We start from the raw sequence: 20,489 nt of genomic DNA, 5'->3' as shown, positions 1-20,489 counted from the left end.
GTTTACTGCAGCCCCAATTACCCATCTTTGATGATGAAGGCTGTCCTCCAGCTTTGGTATGTGAAGGACATCCCACCAAAAAGATGGATGGAAAGAAATCAGAAATTAAAAGTTGATCATCAGGGGATAGGGTTGTGGCTCAGTGGTAGTGCTTGCCTAGCATGTGTGAGGCACTGGGTTTGATCCTCAGCACCATAAATAAATGAACAAACAAACAAACAAACAAATAAATAAAGATATTGTGTCCACCTAAAACTAAAATAAATTTATTTAAAAAAATATTGAGGGCTGGGGATGTGGCTCAAGCGGTAGTGTACTTGCCTGGCATGCGCGCGGCGCTGGGTTCGATCCTCAGTACCACATACAAATAAAGATGTTGTGTCCGCCGGAAACTAAAAAATAAATATTAAAAAATTCTCTCTCTCTCTTTAAAAAAAAATCAGACTTAAAAAATAATTTTTAAAATGTTGATCATCAGAGAAGTAGGATGAAGAAGAAAAACTAGCATCATAAAAGTTAATTGGGAAATACATGCCAAGATGTGGTCTATGTCAGAGCAAACAGGAACTAAGAAGACTGGATCCTTAAAGATGAGTAGCTGAGGGGCTGGGGACGTAGCTCAGTTGTAGAGCACTTGCCTGTCATGTGTGAGGCACAGGGTTCGATTCTCAGTACCACATATAAATAAATAAAGATCCATTGACAACTAAAAAATATTTAAAAAAAAAAGATGAGTAGCTGAAATAAACTTTATGTACCTCTGTAACAAACATTTTGAACTAAATATGTTGCACACTATGCAAAATTCTTTCCTCAAAGACTATAAGCCTCTCTATCAGGAGTCCTGGGTAGGATTTCATGGTGTCAGGCCCTGGGCTGTCATACCACAGCGTGAAGATTCTCTTCCTCTATTCCCCGGAAAAGCACTAAAAGTGGATCTCATTTTGCTAGTCGTGAAACTCATGTCTCACTAAAGGTCAGGCAAGTCAGAAAAATTACAGGCTGAAAACTTAAAATTATTTGCCCAATTGTAGTTTTATTATTATGCAGGAGCAATAGCAGCAACAAATGGAGAAGTATACTCAAATTGGCTTTCAACTAGAATGAGTATAGGGATTGTGAAAGTGTGAATGAGGAACTGTCTCTTGTTTTTGTTGGTCTTTATTGCTATGGCTAGTTATTAAGTGTTGTAACTTTTAGCATGAGTTTTTCTAATGGTTAGTCTCATGGGTCAAGTTTTCCTGCATTTGCCTGGCGTAGTGTCATACGGAAAATATGAGACCACGTTCACAAGGTTCTAGACTTGTCTTTCTATTCGAAGGAACAAGAAATGAACTTCTTTTGGAGCAGGATGGATGATGCTTGGGTGTCTTCTGTTTGTTGCGGTACTGGGGGTTGAATCCAGAGGCGCTCTACCACTGAGCTACATTACCAGCTTTTTTTTTTTTTCTTTGTAGTTGTAGATAGAATGCCTTTATTTCATTTGTTTATTTTTATGTGGTGCTGAGGATCAAACCCAGTGCCTCACACATGCTAGGCAAACACTCTGCCACTGAGCTACATCCCCAGCCCCATTCCCAGCCTTTTTAAATTTTTTGAGACAGGGTCTCGCTAAGTTTCAGAGGCTGATCTCAAACTTGCGATCCTCCTGCTTCCACCTCCCAAATAGCCATTATTACAGGTGTGTGCCTCCAACCCCAGTATCAATTTGGGCTTTTATTAATGGAATAAATTTTAATCTTAACTCCATAAAATGTTTAAAAATATGAGGGAAACATCTGGGTTTAGATTTAGATAGGTGAGGTCGTGTCAAATAAATCTCTGAAGGGATCTTTACTGACCTATACTTGTTTTTAAACAGGATTCCTGAAGGTTGAAGGAGTTTTGAGAGCCTTCGAATTTAGTGGTTTTCCCTAAACAAAAATAGTGAAGAAACTACATTTCCCCGGAGGCCTGGCATCAAGTCTCCGCGTTCGGCTAGGTCTCTTCTCCGCGAAGTGTAGTGGGAAATGTAGTGCTCTGGGCAGGCCCGCACGTGACGCTTACGTAGGAAAGCCATAGGCACCTCGCGGCCGGGGCAGGACCGGGTCTGGGGTATCTAGGTGTGGGCTGCGCCTAGTTTGTAATTTGTTGTGTTCAGTGAGGGGAGGCCACCCATCGTATGTCCCTAGCCGTATAATAAGCTAGCCCGCGTCCCGGCACTGGCTGGAACCTTCCGGGGGAAATCCGGGTGGGTTTGGCTCGGTGGTGCCGGTCCGATTTCTCGGCAGCCGGGTCGGGCTGGTGAGAAGGTGCAAACCGCGGAGCTGGAGCTGGCGCCCTGCGCCCCACCCAGGCTGCGGCCGCACACGGGGAGGAAGCGCACTTAGGTTTAGCACAAAGTTTCCTTTTCTGCTTTATCGTCAGAGCAGCTTAAAAGGACTGGGGTCTGAGAATGCCTCACTTTAGTTTGAAGCGGGCTCAAAGCCAAACGGATTAAAATAGGCGATTTCCCGCTTCCCGAAAACGCACGCCCTGCTGGCCATGGGCAGCCGAGATCACCTGTTCAAAGTGCTGGTGGTGGGGGACGCCGCAGTGGGCAAGACGTCGCTGGTCCAGCGATATTCCCAGGACAGCTTCAGCAAACACTACAAATCCACCGTGGGAGGTGAGACGTCTCCAGGGGGAGGGGCGGGCAGGACCCGGGGCCCAACTGGAACCCGAAATGGGGACCACGTCGGGTGAGTGGTGCCGGTGGATCCTTGTTGGGGTCAGGAAGTAGGTGTCTGGGATCCTCGAGGGAGTGAAGTTTGGTTTGCATGCCTCTCTTGGGTCTCCCCAGCCAGGTTTTCCCAGTCGGAATCGACTGCCTGGAAAGAGGGCAAAGGTGTAAAGATGAAAAATGGGGAAGGGAGAGTCCAAGTGAGCAATTGCTGTTTACCAATGACCAACTGCGAACTCCCGCAGCGTTCAAGCAGTCCAGGGCCAATCTCTGAAGAGCAGAGGCAGCTGAGACCCTCTGTAGGGTCGGTTAGGTGCCAGCGGGGGCTTTGCCCAGCTTCTCACGGGAGGTTACAGACAGCTGTTGAAGAAGGAGTAGAGGATTTAACATGGCCGAGACAAGGGAACTTAGGGGGCCAACTGGTCTGAAGGACCCAAGGTTGGGGCCAGCAGTGGGGACACAAACGAGCCTCCGCCCTCTGCCACACTGTCAAATGCCCATCCCAGCTAATAAACTCTGCCTTCTGTCCATTGATCGCTTGAATGAAGGTAACCTAGGGATTCTTCAAAGAATGTGAGAAATTCTCCAAAGAATGTAAAATATACCAGTTCTCTGACCTATATTCCCACTCCTTTTCCTCTCAAACTGGGGAAGAGGAGGAACACTAAAGAGTTAATTCATTTCTTTCTTTCGTGTGGCCTTTTGGAATCAGCTGAGCAATTTGTTTTTTTCTAGAGGTAGACATGTCTTTTTGTTCATTAGAAGATATTTAACTAAGAAGAGCTGGTGATGGAAAAGAGTAACTCAAAAACTTATCTCTTAAAGTAATTTTTTTGGACTGAAGATGTAGCTCAGTGGTAGAGCACTTGCCTAGCATGTGCAAGGCCTTGGGTTCAATCCCCAGTAACACATACAAGAACTTTGTTGAGGAAAAAAATTTGTGCTAATGTAAATTTTGAAAATGTGTCCTGGTGTTCATGTGAATTTTTTTTCTTTTTAATTAATAACCATCTAGTTTGCAATTAAAATATCCTCCTTAAGAAAATCCAGCAGCTGGGCACATGCCTGTAATCCCAGATACTCAGGAGGCTGAGTCTGAAGGATGACAAGTTCAATGCTAGCTTGGGCAAATTTAGCAAAAACCCAATCCAAAAAGAAATATATATATATATATATATATATATATATATATATATATATATATATTTTTATATATGTATATATATGCGCGCGCGCACGCGTGTGTATACATATCTCCAGCAGAATTGTTTAAGTTTCAGACTATTTCCTTACCACTCTGTCCCCTTACTCCTAAAAAACATGAGGGACCTTATTTCATAGATTTGGGTTAAAATGTTATGCTTATTCATTTTTATGAATTGTTCTAGTTTTCTCTTAGTAAATAATATAATTGGATCTGGCTTTTAATTCTGTCACAGATGTGGAAGAATATATTTGCCAACCTCAGGAATTATTCTATTTCCTTATTAAAAACTTCCCCCTGAGGCCAAGGTTGTGGCTCAGTGGTAGAGCACATGTGTGAGGCATTGGGTTTGATCTCCAGCACTACATCAAAATAAACAAATAAAATAAAGGTATTGTGTCCAGGGCTGGGGTTGTGGCTGAACAACAAAGTGCTCGCCTCGCATGTTCGAGACCCCGAGTTCGATCCTCAGCACCACATAAAAATAAATAAGTGAAATAAAGGTATTGTGCCCAACTACAACTAAAAAATAAGTATTTTTTTAAAAAAGGTATTGTGTCCATCTACAGCTAAAATATGAAGGGAAAAAAAAGCTTCCCCTACCCCATACTTGTTCATCCTTAATTCTCAGAGTCTCAGTATCTCCAGATTTGGTAGGTTTCGGCATAACTTTTTTTTTTTAATATTTTTAGTTGCAGTTGGACACAGTACTTTATTTTATTTATTTATTTTTATTTGGTGCTGAGGATCGAACCCAGTACCTCACACATGCTAGGCAAGTGTTTCAGCATGGAGCTACAACCTGAGCCCTGTCAGCATAACTCTTAAGCATCATCTATTTGGTGCCCTCTTCTTAGGAATCCTTGGGGACCTTCTTCATATATCATGTTCTCGCCTGGAGTCCTACAGCCTTATGGATGTAGAATTCCCCGGGGTGGTTTTTTCATAATACAATTTGATTAGAAACCAACAGTGAAATTGAACGAGGATAGTAGAAATGGGACCGTGTTCATCTCATTTCCTCCATTCCCCCCGCCAACACTCCTCCCTGAGAAAATCCCCTAAATCTCCTGAAACTGTTTAATTTGAGAATACTTGAATTCATAATCACTGTCACTACCTGACCTCAGCCTTGGAGACAAGTAGCAAATAAATTGACAGGAGAGGAAGAGCTGGAGATCTCTTTAGAGAATATGAATTATCTGTCCCACACTTAATGTACAAGTGCAGGCTCATCTCAGCCCATTGAAGGCTTACACATACATAAATGGGATTAGAGTTGCATGTCCCTTTAGTTGTAACTGCATATGAGTTTTTTTTTTTTTTTTCTGTACTAGGGGTTATACCAAGGGGTACTTAACCACTGAGCCACATTTATAGCCCTTTGTTTTTCTTTTTTTTTAATTTTGAGACAGGATCCCCCTAAATTGCTTAGGGCCTTACTAAGTTGCGGAGGCTATCCTTGAACTTGTGATCCTCCTGCCTCAGCTTCCCAAGTCACTAGGATTACAGGTGTGCATCACTCACTGTGCCTGGCCTATCTATCCCTGGATTTTTTTTTTAAGGTAAATTTTATTAAGTATAATAAACTTATCTTTTCAGTGGATTTTGCTCTGAAGGTTCTCCAGTGGTCTGACACCGAGATGGTACGGCTCCAGCTGTGGGATATTGCAGGTAAACTGGGAAGGCCAGAGAGGAACAAGGGAAGAAATATTGGTTTAAGCAACAAGATCTCAGAAAAAAAGCAGTAAAAATCAGAATTTTTTTTCTTCTGAAGCTGGAATGATTGAGCTGCTTTGAGAATACATGGAATGAGGAGATAGAGCTTTTGCAGATGTTTTTTAGATGTTTTGTCCTGAATAAATGAAAAGCAATCTGTGTGGAAGGGTTTGTGAGGTGGTGGATTGTCCAGACCCTAGGTAGATGCTTCCGTAGCAGAAGGTGGGTGCTTTTTGTAGGTTTTCAGCTGACCATAGAAACAAGATCCCCAGAAAATAGACAGTAATAATAGTGAATCTGTATTATGTGCTACCATTCTTCTGAGTATTTCAAATTTACTGATTCATTAATTCTAACAGTCCTATCATAAAAGCTTTTATCTTCACTTTACAGATGAGAAGTCTGAAGCACTGAGTCTGATTTGCTCAAAGTCACATAGATAACAAATGGCAGGGCAGGGATTTGGACTTAGAGCAATCAGAGTGCAGAATCTGCCTGGAGATAATTGGGCTTAATAAGATTAGAAAATCCAAGATAGAAAACCAGGAGTCCTCTACCACCTATATGCAAACTGCTCTGGCCCACAGTGAAGGAAGGACAGGCAGGGTATCAGAGGACACTGAAAGTGGTTTTCAGGGTCACCTTCTCAAGAACTTCTCTTCTCCCCAGGGCAGGAGCGTTTCACATCCATGACACGACTATACTATCGAGATGCCTCTGCCTGTGTTGTTATGTTTGATGTAACCAACGCCACTACCTTCAGCAACAGCCAGAGGTGGAAACAGGACCTGGACAGCAAGATAACACTGCCCAATGGGGAACCTCTGCCCTGTCTGCTGTTGGCCAACAAGGTACATGGCCGATCTAAAAAAATGACCCCTGGCCTCTGTGGTCAGAAAGTGGATCTAAAAATGCCCTGTGATAGTGAGCCTCTGTTTCCCGTTTTCGAGTTGGCAAGATCTTCTCTACTTCCTTTGAAGAGGTGTAGAGAATGTAACTTTCTTTCTTTTTTTTTTTGTTAAAAAAATATTAGATTTTATAATTTATAAAAAGTTAAACAAATTGAAATGTAGACATTTGATGAATATGTCTATTCATCTGCATTTGAAGTAATAAATAAAATATGAAAATAACCCAGGAAACTTCCTGGTGATCTTTCCTAACCACTATTCTCCCTTTCGTCAAAGGTGACCTCATCCTAATTACTAAGGTAATACGTTGATTTTGCCTCTTTGAACCTTACACAGAAGGAATAATATGGCTTACAGTTTGCTGTGTCTCCTCTTTTGCTCAATGTCACATTTGTAAGATTCACCCATATTGTTTCATGCAGCAAAAGTTTTTTTTTTATTGAAATAAAGGTATTGTGCCCAACTATAACTAAAAAATAAATATTTTTTTAAAAAAGGTATTGTGTCCATCTACAGCTAAAATATGAAGGTTTTGCACATTTTCATTGCTCTATAACATTTCATTATATTAATGAAAATTTATGTGTTCTTTGATAGCAGAATGAATCAGACATTAGTACTCTATATGCAAATATGATTACATGACCTGTGTAACGCTACATCATGTACAACCAGAAGAATGAGAAGTTTTACTCCAATTATTTATGATATGCCAAAAGGCATTCTACTATCATAGGTAACTAATTAGAACAAATAAAAAGAAAATTTATCCATTCTAGTATACATCAACTACTTGGTTGTTTCCACATTTTAGCAATTAAACTACAGCTGTTTTACATGTATTTCTGGTCCAGTGTATGTATGCATGTATTTATTTATTTATTTATGTTCCCATTTAACTCACCTTTTTAAAATTTTATTTGTTCATTTTAGTTGTACATGATAGTAGAATATATTTTGACATATTGTACATACATGGAGTATAACTTCCCATTCTTGTGGTTGTACGTGATGTGGAGTTGCACTGGTCACGAATTCATATATGAACACTGGAAAATTATGTCCCATTCATTCTACTGTCTTTCCCATTCCCATTCCCCCTTTCTTCCCCCCACAGAGAATGTGACTTTCTTTGGGAAGAATGTTGACTGTAGAGTTTAGATACTGATGTTCTTAGCCAGTGGTAGAGAATTGTTTTAAGCCTACAGGTATCTGAGACATGTTCCTCTTCCTAGGAAGTTTATGGTGTTGCATTTTATGTATTTTTCTTTGTCAGTGTGATCTGTCCCCTTGGGCAGTAAGCCGGGACCAGATTGACCGGTTCAGTAAAGAGAATGGTTTCACAGGTTGGACAGAAACATCAGTCAAGGAGAACAAAAATATTAATGAAGCCATGAGGTGAGTAGTTCATGCTGACCTGGGGACAGGCACAAAGATTTATCCATCGTGTACCGTTGCCCTGGGTACCATCTTTTCTTGCTTCTGAGCAAACCAGAACAGACTGAACCACTGGAATGCCAGCTCCTGAACATCGGGAATACTGTCTTCTTTCCCATAATGACTGGGGACCAAGAGCTTTTAAACCTATAGCTTTATAGAATGTCATCTGCTTATGAATCTGCCTGCTGTATCTCTTTTTGCTCCATCCATTTGCTCAGGATTTTTCATTTCTTTATTTGTAGAGTCCTCATTGAAAAGATGATGAGCAATTCCAGAGAAGACAGTATGTCTTTGTCCACCCAAGGGAACTACATCAATCTACAAACCAAGTCCTCTTCCAGCTGGGCCTGCTGCTAGTACGATTTGACTTGTTTCTATCCCAGTTCTAGAAGGCCTTTCCATCTACTCCCATTGGGCCCACCCAGCAATTTCATTAATATTCAAACTGTCTCCTGCCAGCTATCCAGTAAGAAGGGCCATTGTGGCTTAAAAAGACCCCTGGGACCCATGTGTATTTCGGCACCTCCTGGATATTGGCTCTGACTTGCTGCCAGCTCATGTGGCCCAGTCAGTGTCTTCTGTGAAAGAATGATCACCTCATCCCTCAATTTATGATCTGGAACTTTGTGGGAAGAATTAGAAATCAGCATCTGTGTTTTCAAAGTCAAAATTCTTTGCCAGGTGTGGTGGTGCACACCTGAAACTCCAGAGACTCGGGAGGCTGAGGCAGGACGATCACAAGTTTGATGCCAACTCAGCAATTTAGTGAGACCCTGTCTCAAAATAAAAAAATAAAAAAACTGGGGATGTATTTCGGTGGTTAGAGCACTTACCTAGCACAAGGCCCTGGGTTCAAATCACAGTACAGGCGGGGGACAAAAAAAAAGGAAGGAAAGAAAAAAATGAAAAGAAAGTGTTTGAGGCCAGCCTGGGTAACTTAGTGAGACCCTGTCTCAAAATAAAAAATAAGAAGGGCTGGAGGGCTGGGGTATAGCTCAGTGGTAGAGCACCCTTAGGTTCATACCTAGTACTGCAAAATAGATAAATAAATAGAACTGGGGATGTATCTCAGAAGTAGAGTGCTCCTAGGTTCAATTTCCAGTACCAGAAAATAAAAAAATAATTGTCATCTACTTTTGACCTTATTTTACCACTTGATATATGATTGAGAGGAAAATGAGATCAATTGTCTTTTCCTAAATTCCTCACAGGCCAATTGCTTTCAGATTCTTTCTGTCTTGAACATGGAATTTAAACTTCTGATTCTGGGATGTAGAAGATGGGGGCTGAACATCTATGGATTGGGGGCTACTGATGGTGAACTGTAGTTACTCTATTTTTGAAACTTCTAGTCATGATTAATTTTCTCTCAGCTTCAAAAATAGTCAAGCTTTTAAATTGCCTGTCTTGTATAATGAGAGCATTCCTTTCCACAAAGAAATTAATCCACATTAGGATTTTCTGGGTTTTCTGGGTTGATGTTCTGAGACATGATGCTGTATTATCATTTGGCTTGATAATACTCAAGGGGCCTTGTTCCTCAAAGCTTTGGGGCTCCTGAATGGAAGAAAAAAGGGGTGAGATTAACAGAACAGAATCCACTGCAGCAACTTTAGGAACAGTGTGGGTGGCTAGCACAGCCATAGGAAACAAATATTATGTACAGGCCTTGGCCTGGGGGTGGAGAGTGGATAGACAGAAAATCATTAGGTAATTTAAGTGCTAAATTGGGCAGCGTTTTTAGTGTCGAATCACTTCTAGATGGTTTAATTTGTTAAATTCTTCCTAGGATGGTGATTTACAACCTACCCAAGGTTATGCATATTCGTAGTGAATTTATGGGCCTAAGTTCTTTGGTAGACCTTAAATAAATGTCCTAAGTCTGGCTCATCAGAACTACCTGGGAAACTTTTTTTTAAATTTCTTAAAGTTTTAAGATTTTAGGGATCCCAGTCTCAAATCTAGTAAATCAAACTTCCAGGGGTGCAGCCTGGGAATACATTGTTCTTGTCAAAGCTTCCCAGGTAATTCTGAATGACCAGATTTGGAAACCACAGCTGGAGAACTTTGTAAAAATTGAGAGTCAGGTCTTTACTATGTAAAGAATCCTGGGTTTGCCAGGTATGGTGTGCACGCATGTAATCCCAGTGGCTCAGGAGGATCACAAGTTCAAAGCCAACTTCAGCAATTTATTGAGGTCCTAAGCAACTCAGCAAGACTCTGTCTCTAAATAAAATGTAAAAAAGTGGGCTCAGTGGTTAAGCACCCCTGAATTCAATTCCCAGTACCCCCCAAAAAAAGAATTCTGCATTTGGGGCAGGGGATATAGTTAAGTTGGTAGAGCGCTTGCCTCTCATGCACAGAGCAGTGGGTTCAATCCCCAGCAACATACATACACACACACACACACACACACACACACAAGAATCCTAGGTTTGTGTTTGCTCAATTACTTTCCAGGTGATTCTCATACACACAGGCTTTCAAAGCCATAGTCCCAAGGAAGAGGCCAGGAGCCAAATAAAAGAATGACAAAGTGGGCCAAGCCTTCAGTGACGTGTTGCTAATTTTCGATGTAAAGATTAAACCCAGGGGCTCCCACTTGCAAGGCAAGTACCCTACCTCTAGGCTACATTCCAGCCCATTTTTTTTGTTTTTTGGTACTGGGGATTGAGCCACATTCCCAACCCTTTTTAATATTATAATTTTTAAAAATTTTGAGACAAGACCTGACTAAGTTGCTGAAGCTGACCTACAACTTGCATCCTCCTACCTCAGCCTCCCAGGTCACTAGGACCTCAGGCCCTAGTCCCCACTGTGCCCAGTTCCTTGTTTGTTAATGTCAGTTATTATAATTTGCTTGATATTTTAAGACCTTGAAGTTCTTTTTTGTATTACCATTTTCAGATAAGGTGTTTTTGTTTTGTTTTGTTTGTGGTGCTAGGGATTGAACGCATGGCCTTGTGCATGCTGGGCAAGCACTCTACCAACTGTGCCTTATCCCCAGCCCATTAGATAAGATTTTGATTACAGTGATTCTAAAGATAATAGTAGAGTAACAAATTCCACTTGTTTAGAGAAAATTGATTTTTACAAGATCACAAATAAATGGAAAGTAGGTCTCATATTCATGGTGGTTAATAGTTAATGGCCTTAAATGTCAGTTTGTTAAGGTGCTATTTTATACCTGTAGTTCAAGAATATTGTAGCATTGGAGATTTTATCTTTATAACCTCTGTTTTAAAGAAATTAATTTGCTAGTACCAATGCTTAGGTCCAGTTGCTTAGTACTAATTCAGAACTTGATTTAATGCCCCCAATACTGCTTGGAGATGGGACCATTTTAAAACCAAATATGTTTTCTTTTCCCATTTGCTGACTCAGGATCTGCCTGCCTTTTTGAGCATTGCTGGAGGCTGGCCCACCAGCCCTTCTGGATTTTTGTTTTTCTCCCAACTGGTGAATATTATAGGCCTGAAAAATCATTAAAGGCAGCACTGAAATATAACTAATTCTACTCTATTCCCCTATCCTTAAAGAAAAGGCACATACCTGTGATCCCAGCTATGTGAGAGACTGAGGCAAGTCCTGCCTTGATAACTTGGAGAAAACTTGTCTCAAAATAAAAGATATGCCAGGCATGGTGGTAGAGTTTGTAATCCCAGCAACTTGTGAGGCTGAGGCAAGAGGATTGCAAATTTGAGGCCAGCCTCAGCAGCTTAGCAAGACCCTAAGCAATTTAGCAAGACTCTGTCTCAAAACATTTTTTTTTTAAAGGCTGGGGATGTAGCTCAGTGGTAAAGTGCCCCTGGGTTCAATCCCTGGTACCAAAAATAAAAATAAATTTTTTTGAAAAAGATAAAAAGTACTGGAGATGTAATTCAATGATAGAGTCTTGTCTAGCATACCAAGGCTCTGTTTCTAATTCCCAGTAACATGGGGTGGGGGTGAGGAGGAGGAAGAAAATATTTACATGAATGGAAATGTGACTATACTAAAAATAACTAGGTCCTATCATTTGGATGCCACTCCTTGGTAAAATTGTTTAGAACGTGGACATTTTTGTAGCCCCTCCCTAGAGATGTTTCTATATTTGAGTCAAAATTTCCTTTTGTCATTGGTCTGGTCTTTGGCAAAAAATAAAGTCATAAGAATTTCCTAAAGGGTGTTCTGAGCAACCCAAGGAAGGGCTGAGAACAGAACTGTGGGAAGGTGACTGCCCACCTTTGTTCTTTGAACAGAATAGCAAGTGACCCAATAAGTAGGGACAAAGCAATCATAGGGCAGGGATGGTCCTCAGCAATAGGGTGATGAATTCCTTTTATATCACTTAAAAAGTAATGATCCAAAGCTGGTCCAGGGTGATTTACCTAAGTCATTCTCCCCAGCTAAGTTATAATTGGATTCCTTATTTTTTTCCTATTATTTCCATATTAACTTTATTCTGTTGATTTGTGTCTGTGTCCTCAGGACACTGTCCCATCTCACAAGAGACTTTTCTTGCCAACCTTTTATAGGCAGTGGCCCACATTTGACATAATCTAAGACTATGGTTAGAGAAAGTAAAAATCTCTAATTTCATAAAATCAGATTACCCAAGAAAATAAACCTCAGTGTCCCTTTTCCCTCCCTCCCTCCCTCTTAACTCACTGTTTGGGTAGACTCCCGCAGTGTAAGTGACTCAAGCTATTAAAGCCAGATAATCCCCAAAGGTGCATGTTGAAATAAGTAGGAAGTCACTAGAAAGAAATGTATGTTGGAAAGAACTCGACATGTGCTTTTGATTTATCCATAAATACTACAGACTGCAGAATATATCTAGAAGTGATTTTATTGTTAGAAAAATCCTGCTTTCTTTCCTTTAAGGTATTTCAGACATGATTTGAATCCTCTAAAGTTTTATCTGCAGAGGTTCAGTATAATAATTGTATTGATCTGTATTAGAGTTCTGTTCTCCAGGGAAATAGAAACAGTAAGTGAAAAAGAGAGAGAAATAGAGAAGCTGGACTTGGTGGTGCACACCTGTAATCCCAGCTATTGCAAGACTGAGGCAGCAGGATCACAAGTTTCAGGCTAGACTCAGCAACTTGGCAAGACCTCTCTCAAAATAAAAAATAAAAAAGGGACAGGAATGCATCTCAGTAGTATAGTTCCCCTGAGTCTTATCCCCAGTACTACACCAAAAAAAAATTGTAGAGAGCTATAGATATCAATATATAAAGAGGTATGTAGAGAAATATAGATATCAATATATGGAGAGAGCCAGGCATGGTGGCACATGCCTGTAATCCCAGTATCTCAAGAGGCTGAGACAGGAGGATAGCAAGTTCAAAGCCAGCCTCAGCAATCGCAAGGCCCTAAGCTACTCGGTGAGACCCTGTCTCTAAATAAAATACCAAAAAAAAAAAAAAAATAGGGCTGGGGATGTCACTCAGTGGTCTAGTGCCCCTGAGTTCAATCACACTGGTACCAAAGAAACAAAAAAAATGGAGGTACATAGATGGGTAAGTGTATATGTATTTATTATAAGTAATTAGCTCATACTGTAATGGAGTCTATCTAAAGTCCAAATTTCGCAAAGTGAAGGGTTCTAGTTTGAGTCCACTTGAAGGTCAGCAGCCTGGCAGATCTAGTATTTCAGCTGTTGAGGAGGAGAATTTTCTCTTGCTTGAGAGAAGACATCTTTATGTTCTATTCATGTTTTCCACTGATTGGGTGAGGCCCACCCACTTTAAGGAGGCAGTCTGCTTTTTGGGGTTTGCTAATTTATTAATCTCATCCAAAATACTCTCACAGAAAACACCCAGAATAGTGTTTGACCAAATATCTGGGCACCCTGTGACCCAGTCAAGTTGATACACAAAATGAACCATCACATACTCTTAACAGGGTTTCCTGAGTGAGGGGTATTATTTTGATAACTTTTCTTCACACAAATTGAATTTGATTCACATTCAAGTTGAGGCCCATCTCATAAGGAGCTAATTACATGCTCATGGGAATAAAGAGGAGAAAGCAGAGAGGGAGAGGAAGGCAATGAGACAGGTATTTTCCGATGAGTGCCCAAAGCACTGGATTCCAATACCTGATTCTGTATAGGACTCTTCCCTCGGCTCTACAAGCTGTATACGCCTCTCATACTATCTTTCAAACTAGAGAGCCAACAGTTCTTCCCATTTTCCATTTGAGGGAAGAAATGTCTCAAAATTTGACTGACTGAAAGGCAGCTGGTTGCATTTGTAATAAAGCCAAGACATAACTGCATGTCTTCTAATTCCCCATCTCCATTCTGTCATTTGGGTTTCTGGGAAACGTTTGGCCTGGAAAACTCATTTTAGAAAATAAGCCTAGACATTTAGAGAAACAGAACTGAGCCCTTTGGGGTTTGAAACTCTTGGTTTGTATTAAGATAGCTTTTGAGAACATGCTTATATATGGAATAGTGACATGTGATTAAATTTGGGGCCAAATTGAGTGCACCCTGAATAGCATGCAGTGCACACGTGTCCTAAGATCTTTAATTGACAGGTTCCACTTACTAAGATATGTCACCACGTGCAGTGACTGTCATTTAATTTTGCATATCACTTTTCTTATTTGCAAGTGCAGGGATTTTAACAGCCATTCTATTTTCAACTGTTGCTGCCAGTAGCTGTGTTCATCTGTGTGTTTGCTGCAAACCACATACTCTCCTAAGCACTTCACACAGAAAATTTTTATTTCACATTGACCTTATGGGACAAGTATTTGAGGTAACTGGGGCCAAAAAATGACTTTTCTCAAAATAGTGATTTTTTTTAACTTTAATCAACTCCAGAAATAGCCCTTTGCTACATCACAGTGCTTTCCACTGTGTGTGTGTGTGTGTATATGTGTGTTGGTGGTGGTGGCATCCTTGAAGTTTTTCCATTTAACAAATTTCAGTGTGGTGGAAAGAGTAATATGTTAAGTGGGTAGATAAATTTTCTAATACCTTTATGATGAGAATGTTTATACTTGCTCATTAAGGAAATGAGAAGGAAGACCCCAAATTGGCCATAGCTCCACAACCCAATCAAGACCTCTAATTTATTTCAGTAAATTTGTTTTTCATTAATTTTTTAATGCAGACTTTTTTGTTCAATTGTTTTCATACTTGAAACATCTGATTACCTGCTATTTACGTATCTAGGGTTGCAGCAGGAATTGTAGGAGATATAAGATCTGTGCCCTAGAAATCCAAAGAAGAAAGAGGTCAAAAAAGAGTTCTTAAAGTAAATTTGAGATAGATAATGATTGAAAAAAAGGTGGGATAAGATTTCAGGTTGGGCAGAAAGGGAGTTTGAAATGCTTAGGCAAGTTTGGAAAGTAGTCAATGGACCAAAGAGTTTGTGTTAAAAATAAGGTTAGGGGCTGGGGCTGTGGCTCAGTAGTGGAGCTCTTGCCTTGCACATGTGAGGCACTGGGTTCAATCCTCAACACTACATAAAAATAAATAAATAAAATAAAGGTATTGTGTCCATGTACAACTAAAAAAATATTTTTAAAAAGTAAGGTTAGGGCTGGGGTGTGGCTCAGTGGTAGAGGACACACCTTGCACGTGTAAGGCACTGGGTTCAATCCTCAGCTCCACATAAAAATAAAGGTATTATGTCCATCTACAACCAAAAAAATATTTTAAAAAATAAGATTAGAAAGATGATTGGCAGCTTGTTTAGGTGATTCATTTGGCCCATGTGGTATGCCCATTTTGTGCCAGGTACTTCTTTAAGTATGTAGGATGCAAGACTGGGGAGGAGAAGGCTCCTGTCCCGGAAGGGTGATCAGAAAACAGAGGGACATGGAAAGAACTCTTCAGTGTGGAAAGTGCCAAGTCTTTACTACTTAAGAGTGGTAGAGCTTGAGAGGGGAGATCAGAAAAGCCTTATGACAGACAGGACAGTCAAACTGAGTAAGAGTCTGCCAACTGGAGGGCTATGGAAGGAAATGCATTTCAGACAGGTGGAATAAAGGGAATGAAGCCAGGGGAAATGTGATGCATAGCACAACTTGCTCAGATGAAAGCGGATATTCGTCACAGCTGGAGCTGGAAGCGGGGAGGTGGCAGTAGGATTGTATTAGTCTGTGCATGCTGCTATAACAAAGTGTTAAACTTGGTAATTTTTAAGTACCGGAAATGTATTTATTACTCACAGTGTTATAGGCTGGGAAGTCCTAGATCAAGACACCAGCCCTAGTGAAGGCTATTTGCTTCATAGATGACACCAATTTTGCTGTATCTAACTGGCAGAAGGGGCAAACAACCTCCCTCTGGCCTCTTACATAAGGGCGCCAATACCGTTCAAGAGGGCTCCATCCTTATGACCTAGTCACCTCTCAAATATCTCATCTAGATACCATCACATTGAGGATTAGATTTCAACATATGCATTTTACAAGCAGGCCATTGCAAGAGTAGAGGTGAGAAAACACATTTAAAGTGGGGTCAAATAAAGGATATCTTTGTAGGCCATGCCAAAGCATTTGGACTTCATCTTGTAGTACCAAGTGAAGGGATGTAGTACCTGTGAAAGGATTTTTTTAATCTTGTTTTCTTATTGAAAAATACATAAATACTAGTCTTTTTAAATGTCATATTTAGACACCATTTTTTTAAACCTAATTGTTCTGGATGTCATAAGCACAACATGGTCTCATTGGGCTGAAATCAAGGTGTGGGCAGGACAGCATTTTTTTAGTTATAGGGAAGCATTCTTTTCTTGCTTCTGGGCCCCCTTTCTTCATCTTCAAAGCCGTTTTTTCTCATCTCTTATCACTCAGGCCTTTTTTGGCTCCTTTTTCTTTTCTTTTCTTTTCTTTTCTTTTTTGCTGTGCTAGGGATGGAACCCAGGGCCTTGTGCATGCTAGGCAAGCGCTCTTTACTGGGCATCACCCCCAGCCCCTCCTTTTTCCACTTTTTTTTTCCTAGGGATTGAACTCAGGGACACTCAACCACTGAGCCACATCCTCATCCCAATTTTGTATTTATTTAGAGACAGGGTCTCACTGAGTTGCTTAGCACCTCGCTGTTACTGAGGCTGACTTTGAACTCTTGATCCTCCTACCTCAGCCTCCCCAGCTGCTAGGATTATAGGCACGCACCACTGCATCCTTTTTTCCACTTTTAAGGAACCCTTGTGATTCTATTGGGGCCCACTTGGATAATCGAGGTCGATTTTCCATCTTAAGATCAACAGATTAGAAGCTTACTTTCCCCCACATAGTCACAGTTTCTAGGAATGAGGACCCCAAAATTTTTCAGGGATCATTGTGCTTATGATAGACAGAAAAACTGAGAGTAGAGGGGACGAGGAACCTGTCCAAGATCATACAGCTAGTTTGTAGTAGGACCAAGAATAAAGACAATTTTTTACTATTTAAATAATATAGATATTTTTTAAAGGAGATAGGATTCTGTAATGTCATCTCTGAAATAAAAATTGATTAAGAGATTGGATATTATTATAGGTATTTCTCTACATATACAGTCCCAGCTGTGAGCCCCTCCCCCTACAAAAAATAAAGTAAAATAAGAACAGGCTTATATATGGCTTTTGGCAATTTGCTTTTCTCTCTTTAATGTATCTTGGATAGCTTCCCATGTAAGAACACAGAATTCTACTTTCTTGCTTTTCATTGCTACATAGGATTGTATGGAGCTATTATAATTTATATATTCAGTTACCTATTATTGGATACTTGGGGTACTCCTTTTTCCTCTGTTATGAACTCATATCTTTGTATATTTATCAATTTACTGAATTTACGTGAAAACTTTTTTAGGAACTCCTAGAAATACTCCAAAAGGATATAAACATTTTGTTTAAATTTTGTATCAAATTTCCCTGTAAAATATATCCATATATACACATCCATTACTAGGGTCTGAGAAGTCAGTTTTCCAATGTCCTTAACAAGACAGTTTACTGATTTCAGAAGTGAAAAAAACTAAATTATTTGGCTTTTATTTTGTTATAAGTGAACGTATTTTAAAACATATTCATCATTTTTATTTCTTCTGTGAGTCACCATCCTGCGTCTGTCTGTGCTGGCGATTGAACCCAGGGCCTCTCCACGCTAAACCCACACTCCACCACTGGGCTACACCCAGTCCCTTCTTAGTGATTTATTTTATATATTAAGGACAATAATCTTTTGCTATATCTTGCAAATATTTTTCCTAATTCATGGAGGGATTTTAGCAAAGTCATATTAGATCTGGGCTTAAGAAATCTCTCTTTAGTAGCTTGAATGCTAGCTTAAGGAGCTAGACTTTATTATGGAGCTGTATGCACTTAATTTGAGGATGGATGTGAGTGCTGTGCTTTATGAAAGCAGTGTTGCCTGTTAAACCTACCACAGATTACAGATCCCATCCTTCCTTCTAGGGTGGCAGGGTGAACAGAGCCAGTAGATTGGAAATAGAAATTAAAAAAAAAAATAAAGAGGCTTTCTTTAACTTCCTAGAAGAGTCTTCAAAGAGTGGTACCTTTCTGTGTTCCTGTGATCAGTAAAAGCAGGGACTGTCTTTTTATTTATTTATTTTTTCATATTAGGAATTGATCCCAGGGACCCTTTATCACCAAGCTACATCTTCAGTCTTTTCTTTTTCTTTCTTTTGTTTTGTACCAGGGATTGAGCCCAGGGGCACTCTACCACTGAGCCACATTCTCAGCCCTTTTTATTTTTCATTTTGAGACAGCGTCTCACTAAGTTGTTTAGGGCCTTGCTAAGTTCTGAGGCTAAGTTGCTGAGACTAGCCTTGAACTTGTGATCCTCCTGTCTCAGCCTCCTAGAGTCACAGGGATAACAGGCGTGTGCCACCAGGCCTGCCTTAGTTTTTTTTTTTTTTCTATTTTTTATTTTGAGCCAGAGTCTCGCTAAGTTGCTTAGGACCCTGCTAAATTGCTGAGGCTGGCCTTGAACTTATGATCTTCCTGTGTGTGTGTGTGTGTGTGTGTGTTTTGCTGGGGGTTGAACCTAGGGCCTTGTGCATGCTAAGCATATATCCCCTGCCTTGACTGTCTTTAATATACGCAATGAAGAAGGAAAAGACTACTTCTCAAAATACAATTAAAATCATAGGGAAAATTAAGCATTGGGATAACAAGCCAAGTGGTTTTTTGTTTGAGACAGGGTCTCACTATGTCGCCCAGGCCGGCCTCAAATACTTGGGCTCAAGTGATCCTCCTGCCTCAGCCACCTGAGTAGCTGGGACTACAGGCACACAACATCACACCCTCCTCTATATTTCATTTCCGGAGAAAAGGAATAACTGCCTTTTCTGTCAACTGATCATTTTCTGTTTTTATAGCTTTTCAGAGTTTTATTACACATATTGTCTCTTCAGAGTTCTCAGATGGTGCTTTCAAAATCTGACCTATCATATATGATCAGTGTCTTCAGATTCCAATAAAATGGTTATGGTTGAGATAGGCACACAGGGATGATTGGAGGTGCAGTAGTGGGAATCTACCTTGGAGCATGCATTCTAGGTTCTGTTAGCTCTAGTAGGCAGAAGTTCTGAATTTGTCCAGTAAAAAGTAAACTAGAAGTTCAAATGTTAAGCTACTTCCTTCCTAAAAGACAGTGTTGGATGAAATCTCTTATATTATTTTGTACTAGGGATTGAACTTGGGGCACTCAACCACTGATCCACATCCCCAGCCCTTTTTTATATTTTATTTAGAGACAGGGTCTCACTGAGTTGCTGAGGTTGGCTTTGAACTCACGATCCTCCTGCCTCAGCCTCCCAAACTGCTGGGATTACAGGCATGCACCACTGAGATACGTACCACTGTGCCTGGCCAGTGTTGGCTGAAATATGAGTGAATAAATGAGCAAATGGAGGGAAAGCATCAGCTGAAGCTTCAGTGAAGAGACAGGGAGGACATGACTCACACCTCGGATGGGGAGACTCTTTATTCAGTGGCCATCCATGTGCTGGCCTTGGACTACACAACCAGGCCAAGTCCTGGAAGACCTGTTGTGAACTTTTTCCCTGCCTGGACATGTTGACTATGGCTAGTTCCATTCATTACCTAATAAATGATTAACAAGACTGCTTCTGCCTCGTTTCATAATACTAAATAACAGTGTTTGCTAAAATAATAGCAATTTGTTCTAATAAAACAGCCTCCAACAAAACTACTTTTTGATCACAGCACCACCCCAATCTCGGCACTGGCATTCTGATAATAATACCAATGGTAAGACACTTAGTATAAACATATCTGGATACCTATTAGAATAGCTATTATAAAACCAAAACCAAAGCCAAAATAAGTGCCGGTAAAGATGTGGAAAAAGGAGAACACTTGTGCATTGCTGATGGAATATAAATTGGTACATACAGCCATTCCTGAAAAAATTAAACAGAATTGCCATGTAATCTAGTAATTTCAGTTCTGGGTATATACCTAATAGAAGCGAAAATAGGGACTCAGATATCTGCACACTCATGTGCAGGCACTACCCATAGGTGGGAGCAACCCAT

At 40.3% G+C, this 20,489-nt stretch overlaps 1 protein-coding gene across 3 annotated transcripts; it reads left to right on the top strand.

The window, feature by feature from the left end:
- Positions 1–2,045: 2,045 nt before the first annotated feature.
- On the top strand, positions 2,046–20,054 carry Rab29 (RAB29, member RAS oncogene family). 3 transcript variants are annotated; one of them, XM_046452201.2, is made up of 5 exons: positions 2,046–2,647; positions 5,508–5,579; positions 6,294–6,475; positions 7,812–7,933; positions 8,218–20,054. In XM_046452201.2, the coding sequence occupies exons 1-5, from the start codon at positions 2,524–2,526 to the stop codon at positions 8,330–8,332; spliced, it is 615 nt and encodes a 204-aa protein (XP_046308157.1). In that variant the 5' UTR covers positions 2,046–2,523; the 3' UTR covers positions 8,333–20,054. The 3 variants fall into 3 exon arrangements, with proteins under 3 accessions (XP_046308157.1, XP_046308160.1, XP_046308159.1); XM_046452204.2 differs by having other exon boundaries at positions 2,606–2,647; positions 6,299–6,475; XM_046452203.2 differs by lacking the exon at positions 2,046–2,647 and adding an exon at positions 2,697–2,720.
- Positions 20,055–20,489: the final 435 nt, after the last annotated feature.

This window comes from Marmota monax, unplaced genomic scaffold (genome assembly GCF_021218885.2).
Source record: "Marmota monax isolate L192 unplaced genomic scaffold, Marmota_monax_Labrador192_F-V1.1 WCK01_AAM20220418_F8-fsc00105, whole genome shotgun sequence".
Lineage (NCBI taxonomy): Eukaryota > Metazoa > Chordata > Mammalia > Rodentia > Sciuridae > Marmota > Marmota monax.
Note: the sequence above shows the minus strand (reverse complement) of the source record. Positions and strands in the feature narration are given on the sequence as shown.